The sequence below is a fragment of the Oncorhynchus clarkii genome, chromosome 28, assembly GCF_045791955.1.
Source record: "Oncorhynchus clarkii lewisi isolate Uvic-CL-2024 chromosome 28, UVic_Ocla_1.0, whole genome shotgun sequence".
Classification (NCBI taxonomy): Eukaryota; Metazoa; Chordata; class Actinopteri; order Salmoniformes; family Salmonidae; genus Oncorhynchus; species Oncorhynchus clarkii.
In genome coordinates, this window is record NC_092174.1 from 39,372,887 (window position 1) to 39,381,809 (window position 8,923).

At 49.2% G+C, this 8,923-nt stretch overlaps 1 protein-coding gene across 1 annotated transcript in view; it reads right to left on the reverse strand.

Moving 5' to 3' along the window:
* Positions 1-212: 212 nt before the first annotated feature.
* Positions 213-8,923, reverse strand: part of LOC139387271 (zinc finger E-box-binding homeobox 1-like) — a 93,483-nt gene continuing 84,772 nt past the window's right edge. The window contains exons 5-9 of the mRNA XM_071133384.1: positions 8,729-8,855; positions 7,473-7,939; positions 5,778-7,157; positions 4,868-5,048; positions 213-1,759 (exon numbers count right to left, since the gene is read on the reverse strand). Coding sequence (XP_070989485.1) covers positions 306-1,759; positions 4,868-5,048; positions 5,778-7,157; positions 7,473-7,939; positions 8,729-8,855 — 3,609 coding nt within the window. The 3' untranslated portion in view covers positions 213-305. The remainder of the gene's footprint in view (positions 1,760-4,867; positions 5,049-5,777; positions 7,158-7,472; positions 7,940-8,728; positions 8,856-8,923) is intronic.

Here is an 8,923-nt window from a genome sequence, read left to right on the forward strand (position 1 = left end):
TAACACTGACAAACATAAATGACCTGGGATCAGATGTCTCACTCTCAGTAACAAAATAATTGAAAGGTCAGCTGTAACTTTTATACAAAAATGTATAATACGTCTATAAACAAGGTAACACCGATATTATTTTCAGGAGAAAAAGTCCCTTCTTTTTAGTCTATCTCAGGCACACCTGGGTTTCAACACAGTAGAGGACCGACACACCTCTTTTGTTTTATTTTGATGACAACACAAGATTTTCCTCTCCTGCTACTTGACACCTAGGATTTCCATTTTTTTGGTTGTCAGAGAATGTATTTTCTTCATTCACCGTTCATCTTGTCTTCCTCTGTTTCTCTCTGTCCAGTTTCCAACCCCTCCACCGGGATGTCCTCCTTGTCCACATGCGGTTCTTTGTCCTCCGTTTCCATAGCTTCCTCTGTTACAAAGGTTTCCTTCTCTGCCACTCCTTCCTCCTCCTCTTCCTCCTCTACACCTCCCATCACCTGTACCGCCATCACCTCCTCTTCCTCACACACATCCTCCTGCTGTAGGGACTCTTCTTTACAAATCTCCTCCTCTTCTCTCATCCCTTCCTCTTCCTCCTCCTGGAGTGCCTCCTCCTCTCTCATCCCTTCCTTTTCCTCCACCTCCTCCTGGTGTGCCTCCTCCTCTCTACTCCCTTCCTCTTCCTCCTCCTGGTGTGCCTCCTCCTCTCTCCTCCCTTCCTCTTCCTCCACCTCCTCCTGGTGTGCCTCCTCCTCTCTTCTCCCTTCCTCTTCCTCCTCCTGGTGTGCCTCCTCCTCTCTACTCCCTTCCTCTTCCTCCTCCTGGTGTGCCTCCTCCTCTCTACTCCCTTCCTCCTCCTGGTGTGCCTCCTCCTCTCTCCTCCCTTCCTCTTCCTCCACCTCCTCCTGGTGTGCCGACTCCTCTCTCATCCCTTCCTCTTCCTCCACCTCCTCCTGGTGTGCCGACTCCTCTCTACTCCCTTCCTCTTCCTCCTCCTGGTGTGCCTCCTCCTCTCTACTCCCTTCCTCTTCCTCCTCCTGGTGTGCCTCCTCCTCTCTACTCCCTTCCTCTTCCTCCACCTCCTCCTGGTGTGCCTCCTCTTCTCTCATCCCTTCCTCTTCCTGCTCTTCTTCACACACCTGCTTCTGCTGTACCTCCTCCTCTCTACTCTCTTCCTTCTGCTCCTCTTCCTCTTTGCTCCCTTCCTTCTCCACCTCTTCCCCTCGGCTCTCTTCCTCCTCTTCCTCTCTGATCTCTTCCTCCTCCTCCTCTCTGATCTCTTCCTCCTCCTCCTCTTCCTCTCTGCTCCCTTCCTCCTCCTCTTGCCTCTCCTCCTCAAACTCCTCCACCTCGTAGATCTCACTCTCCTCGTCATCCTCACCCACTTGCACCACCCGTATGTCGTCCATGCTCATGGCCGCCATGCCCTCCTCTTCTTCCAGCTCCTCCTCACTCTCCCTCTCGTCTGAGTCCAGTTGGGAAGGTGGGGAGGTGGGTCGGCTGTCTGACTGCTGCTCTTCTGTTTGAGGACTCCTTTCGGGGCTCATCCCGAGCTGACGTCCCCCCTGCCGCCCTCCCTGGGGCTCCTTCTTGCAGTAGGAGTATCGGTGATTCATGTGCTGGCTGTAGGAGCCAGAGTGGGAGAAACACTTGCCACATTTGTCACAGCGGTAGGGCTTCTCTCCGGAGTGCAGTCGCGTGTGTTCTATCAAGTGGTGCTTGTGTTTGAAGGCTTTGTCGCAGATGCCGCACTCATGTGGCCGTTTTCCTAAAAACAGAAACACACGAGGGTTCAGTGTTTCAATCTATTTCAAACTCATCCAGAAATTACAACAGAAATCGATCTGAAACCCATTACTCTTGATTTGCACTGTTAGTGTGTGAACTGCTTTTACCATTACATTAGTTCTGCACCAAGGCAGCCTGCCTGGCTGGCATCACTTCCTACAATCTACATTACACTGACCTGCCTGCAGCCTGCCTGGCTGGCATCACTTCCTACAATCTACATTACACTGACCTGCCTGCAGCCTGCCTGCATGGCATCACTTCCTACAATCTACATTACACTGACCTGCCTGCAGCCTGCCTGGCATCACTTCCTACAATCTACATTACACTGACCTGCCTGCAGCCTGCCTGGCTGGCATCACTTCCTACAATCTACATTACACTGACCTGCCTGCAGCCTGCCTGGCTGGCATCACTTCCTACAATCTACATTACACTGACCTGCCTGCAGCCTGCCTGGCTGGCATCACTTCCTACAATCTACATTACACTGACCTGCCTGCAGCCTGCCTGGCATCACTTCCTACAATCTACATTTCACTGACCTGCCTGCAGCCTGCCTGCCTGGCATCACTTCCTACAATCTACATTTCACTGACCTGCCTGCAGCCTGCCTGCCTGGCATCACTTCCTACAATCTACATTACACTGACCTGCCTGCAGCCTGCCTGGCTGGCATCACTTCCTACAATCTACATTACACTGACCTGCCTGCAGCCTGCCTGGCATCACTTCCTACAATCTACATTTCACTGACCTGCCTGCAGCCTGCCTGCCTGGCATCACTTCCTACAATCTACATTACACTGACCTGCCTGCAGCCTGCCTGGCTGGCATCACTTCCTACAATCTACATTACACTGACCTGCCTGCAGCCTGCCTGCCTGGCATCACTTCCTACAATCTACATTTCACTGACCTGCCTGCAGCCTGCCTGGCTGGCATCACTTCCTACAATCTACATTACACTGACCTGCCTGCAGCCAGCCTGGCTGGCATCACTTCCTACAATCTACATTACACTGACCTGCCTGCAGCCTGCCTGCCTGGCATCACTTCCTACAATCTACATTACACTGACCTGCCTGCAGCCTGCCTGGCTGGCATCACTTCCTACAATCTACATTACACTGACCAGGCTGCAGACTTCCTAACTGTGAAACCAACTGCACTTGTTATGAAAACAATATCATAACAAAAACTCTCACAAATACGTAAAACACTCCAAAGAATTCCCCTAAAATGATTCTAGCAGGTCTGTTGCAATGGTAAAATATTTCAGTAAAATAAACAAACATAATTTGTGGAGATGGATATCAAACTAGCTGCCTGATGCTGATACGTTCTTCTGGACCTGGGTCTCGTTGAACCCAGGAAGGAGGGATGAGGGCGTTTCAATCCCAGAAGGCACCCTATTCCCTATATAGTGACCTACTTTTGACCAGTGCCCTATGGCACCCTATTCCCTACATAGTGCACTACTTTAGACCATTGCCCTATGGGCCCTCATAAAAAGTAGTTCACTATAAAGGGAAAAGGGTGCCATTTAGGACATAATCCAGGTTGGTTTAAGAGGACATTAGGCGGTTTAAGAGGACATTAGGCGGTTTAAGAGGGCGATATTCGGCTGTTATACCAAATTCAGGGAAGAAGCTGCCTGGGTTCTCCATAACGAAAGCAGTAGGCAGATACAAACTATAGGGTTCTATTCAAAGTCATTTCCGATTGAGCCAACATATTCAGCATTTACCTCAAGGGTCGGCAACAGACGGCCCGTGGACCAAAACTGGCAGGCAAAGTTTTTTGTGTGCCCCCCAAAAAATAATCTATATTTAGTTTTTGGTAAAAAAATACAAGAATCCCCAGGAATTCAGCAAAAAAATGTGTTTCATTTAGAAAATCTGCTCACCAAGTATTCCAGAGAAGAAGAAAGAAAAGATGTGATCGTGTCTCAATGTAATCAAGATATTTAATGACTGTTATTTTCAAATACATTATGTTTCTGGTCTTAGTTGTGGTCAATTTGCACTGTACACATGATTATAATTATGTTCCAGCCCCCCAACTCTCCACTCTGACGAAAATGGTCCTGAGGTTGAATCTAGTTGCCTGCCCCTTGGTTTACCGTGAATGCAGTCTCCGCTAAACGCGGGAACATCGCTTTCTAATTTCAATCACGCTGTAACTATTTCCACGATACAGATTGAATAGAGCCCTTGGTCTTTTAAATGCCTGTCAATGTTATCCCCATTCATATCAATCAGGTGAAGTCATGTCTCATAGATGAGAAGGAGAGGTATAAAGCTGAGAGCAGCTCTCATTAAAAAGGAACACAAAAATAATTCCACCATACCCAGGGCTGTACGTATCAAGCATCTCAGAGTGGCAGTGCTGATCTAGGATCCTGTCCGCGGAATCGTATTTACTGTGATCTAAAAGGCAAAACTGATCCCAAATCAGCATTAACAACTATAGCCCCGTTTATACCTGGTTCTAACATGTCTCTTTTGTCCAGATCATGTCCACATTCTGATCGTGCCCATATCTTCAGACAGGTGTAGATGGTTAAAATACACACATTGTGAACATTGATCAGATCTTCCTGCCCACCCCTGGAGGTAGTCTGGATATATTACAAGTGTAGACGAATCTGGACAGTGAAACCATTTAAATCCTAATTATTCTGCCTACTAATCATTGACAGGTGCCACCATTGACTTATGGCATCAATATGTGGCTTAAAATAAATTAATATTTTTTTTGGAATACTTATTTTCCACCGTAATTTGCAAATAAATTCATTAAAATCCTACAATGTGATTTTCTGCATTTTTTTTCCTCATTTTGTCTGTCATAGTTGAAGTGTACCTATGATGAAAATTACAGGCCTCTCTCATCTTTTTAAGTGGGAGAACGTGCACAATTGGTGGCTGACTAAATACTTTTTTTGCCCCACTGTATGTCAGAAAATGTGATCTCAATCAGAATGTGTACAATATCAGGACAAAGGCTGGCTTTATGAGACACTTTATATATATACGGCCCCTGACCCAGGGGATCCTCAGACCGTGGCCACATTGTTTACCTGTGTGTTCGTATTTATGCCTGAGCAGGGAGCTGCTCTTCTGGAAGATCTTGTCACACAGGTCACAGGAGTACATCCCGCTCTGCAGCCGACGCATCTTCTTCAGCGGAGGGGAAGAGTCTGAGTTATCCTGCTCCTCTACCGTCGCCACACCCTCTGAGCTGCTGGCAGACTTCTCCTCCTGTCCGAGAAAAATACAGATTGTTTTTAGAATAACAATAATAATGATCATCGTGTTATTAGGAAGAAGAAGAAGAAGAATTCCAACAAAAACAATAGGTTACAACTAATAATCCTATTTATATTATATTATTTAAACACAGTGTTTCCAATGTCAAACGCCTTTACGTGAGGAGAGATCAGCTGTAAAAAGCCCAGAGGGAGTAACGTAGAGAGATCTCTCTGCCACACCCGGCAGACACTGACACGCCTTTCAGACAGACGCTACGCTGTGAGCCGCTCACATGGGTTTTAACATACAATGGAGGATTCATCCTGCTTACACACACACACACACACACACACACACACACACACACACACACACACACACACACACACACACACACACACACACACACACACACACACACACACACACACACACACAGTCAGAGTAAGGATGAGTCCCAAATGCCACCCTTTTCGGGATGTAGTGCACTACTTTAGACCAGAGCCCTGTCCCAAATGCCTCCCTTTTCCCTATGTAGTGCACTACTTTAGACCAGAGCCCTAAAGTAGTGCACCTATTGGATACCATTGGAAATACAGCCTGACTCCTGAGGGCTGGCTTAGTCAGGTTAGTCAGTAAAGCTGAAGCAGGAAAAATAGGGGAAACTCTACCTATCTCTTTACATTGTCTTGTCTCGCACATAATCATACATTCTGAATAGCTCTTTCCCAAACCAACCTGGCAGCCGTTGATTCTGACGGTCTTCTGGGCTCCGTCGGTCCCAGTGGTGCCGCTGCATGCTGTAGTGGTGTATGTGTAGGTGAGTTGGGGGATGAGGATGGTCCGTTTGGTGGTGCCGGTGGAGATGGCCCTGAGGCAGGGCACACCGCTGCCCTGGTTGGTGATGGCTACTAGCCGGGTGGTCATTATGTTCACCGGGCTGGGGATGGTCGTTTGGGGGGAGGAGGTGACGTAGATGGTGTTGGTGGTTCCCTGGAGTCCTGGGAGCTGGGCCTGGACTTTCTCCTTCAGGCAGGTGAGGTTGAGGGGCTGCTCCTGTGGAACATGGGGGACCTGGGGCTGTGACTGGGGCTGCTTAGGAAGGGACAGGTCCAGGGGAAGATCTTGAGCCTCGCGCTCAGAGTCGACCTCAGTCTTCACGATGACCAGGCCGCTGGAGGAGAGGTTTAGTGGTGAGGGGGCCGAGGCTGAGACAGAGGGGGACGTCGAGGCAGGGGAACTGTTAGGAGGTTGGGAAGATGATGTCTCCTGTGTTTGGGCTGAGGCATGCTGCTCCTCTATCTCTGTGCCGCTCTTCTCTTGGTCTAGCTGGGTCTCTGTGCTGGAATCTGAAAGTCCAGAGTCATCTGGAGAGGAACCAGGGGGTCCGACTGTGATCTGACCTGACCGCATTTTCTCAAACCACTTCTTGACCACGTCCACGGGCAGGCTGACATTGTCAGAGATCTTGGCCAGCTCTTCCTCGGTGGGCTCGGCGTTTAAGGCGAAGTAGGCCTTGAGGAGTGAGAGCAGATTCTTTAGAGGATGCTGGCCTGGTGTTATCCCTGCCTCGGCCAGGAGGGTGGCGATGGAGGGGTCGAAGGTGGCGCTGTCACCTCCCTCCCCATTGGCAGGTTTACAATGCTGGAGCATGTGCAGTGCATCCAAATCACCAGGACAGTTGTCACACAGTAGACACCTTGTCTTGCCTGTCTGGGCCTTTGGTGTCTCAGCTTCAGTCTCTGCCTCCTGCGTCTCCATCTCTGACTCGTGCTCCGAGTCGTCCGGCTCGGTCTTGTTGATGTGGAGGTCCTGGGGGAGTTTCTCTGTTACTTTGGAGGCGGGCTGTGTGTTTGTGGCGCTGGCGGTGTTGGTGTTGGTGGTGGGAGGGGGAGCCTCCTGCTTGAGGAGCTGAGGGGCGGTGGGCTGCTGGGCCGGGCTGGGCTCCAGGCTGTAGTTAATGATGATCTTGGTGGTACCGTCTTGGTCCACGAAGCCAGGCAGGCTGATGGCTGAGATTACCTGCTGGCCAGCCTGTGTCACAAACCCCTGCTTGGAGGTCACCAGCCCGTTGGCCGTCCCCAACACCTGACGCAGCACGTTTCCATCCAAGGCCACCTGGGATATAAGAGGACCACCATAGATATAAGTTGTTATCCTCATTTTGCATCATCACACTTTAAAACCTTACTGTTGACATGCTACGTTTAGGACCATATCAACTGTGAACTTTTTGAGTAAAGAGATCTTTTAAAATGCATTGTATACATATGTGTGGTTGAATTGTTTTCAATTGTTTTTTTTTTAAATTAAATAATTTAAGTAATTTTTTTCATTTCACTTCACAACAAAATAGGAAAAATGTCAAGGGGGGGGCGAATACTTTTGCAAGCCACTGTATGTTTTTTATACCAATTCTAAATCAAATCAAACCTTGAGCATGTTCTGCAGGTCGCTGAGGTTAATAGTGATAGGAGACATCAGACCCATGGCGGGCAGTACCACCGCCTGGACCATGCCCTGAGGCAGCGCCGTGCCCTGGGGTAGCGCCACGCCACCGTTAAACACCGTCCCGTTAGTCCCCACCGCCCCGTTAGGTGCCACCACCACCGGCTTGAACTCATAATCCACAGGTTCAGATTTAATCTGAGTGTGGGGGAGCTGCTCCTGCAGGGGCTTGCTGTCTGTCTTCTCCCCCCGGAGGAGCACTCGGACTGGGGCTGCGGCGGGGCCAGAGGGCTGGGTCTGGCTGGGGGTCTGGTTGGAGACCTTAATGACTGGGCTGGGGTTGCCGTTGACAGGCACCATGCCAACACACTTCTTACTGCTGATGTGGGAACTGTAGGACCCTGAGTGGGAAAACCTCTTCTTACAGTTGGGGCACTCGTATGGCTTCTCTCCTGCAAAGAAAGAGATGTATTAATCTAGGAAACAGCTGAACAGCTGAGGTTATGTTCCAAAGGGCATCCTATTACCTAGATATTGCACTACATTTGACCAGAGCACCCTGTCAGGATAGGGTGCTACTATTTGGGACTCAGGTGAACCTATCGTTAACAAACAGGCCGAGGTAATAATAGCAACAGAATGACGACACATTGGCCAGGAGCACAGATTCAATAATGATCATAATCAAGACTCTGAAATAACAGAGCTGCATATTAGAAACAAATCAAAGGAGAAATGGGTCAGTTCAGTACATCTGGACCCCCACTGTGAATATAGGTGAGTCACAGGGTCTGCATCCCAAATGGCACCCTATTCCCTATGTAGTACACTACTTTTGACCAGGACCCATGGTACCCTATTCCCTATGTAGTGCACTACTTTTGAACACGGCCCATGGTACCCTATTCCCTATGTAGTACACTACTTTTGATCACGGCCCATGGTACCCTATTCCCTATGTAGTGCACTACTTTTGAACACGGCCCATGGTACCCTATTCCCTATGTAGTGCACTACTTTTGACCAGGACCAATAGGGCTCAGGAATAGGGTGCTCTTTAGGATGCAGACACCATCCACTGGGGTCACACTGGTTGAATCAATGTTATTTCCACGTCATTTCAATGAAATTACTGTGGCTGGTGGGTATGAGTCATGATGCCGGGGTGTGTGTGTGTGTGTGTGTGTGTGTGTGTGTGTGTGTGTTGCCACGGCGACCGGTGCGATGCCAATTTGACTCACCGCTGTGGATGCGAAGATGCTCCTTCAGGTGGTGCTTATATTTAAAAGCCTTGGAACACTCAGTACACTTGAACTTCCTGTTCCCCCCTGTTGTTATTGTTGTGGTGGTGGTCTGGGGTACATGACGCTGGCAGACAGACAGGACAGACAGACAGCGGTGAGTGGATGGGATGTTTTGTAACGTCAGTATCCTGT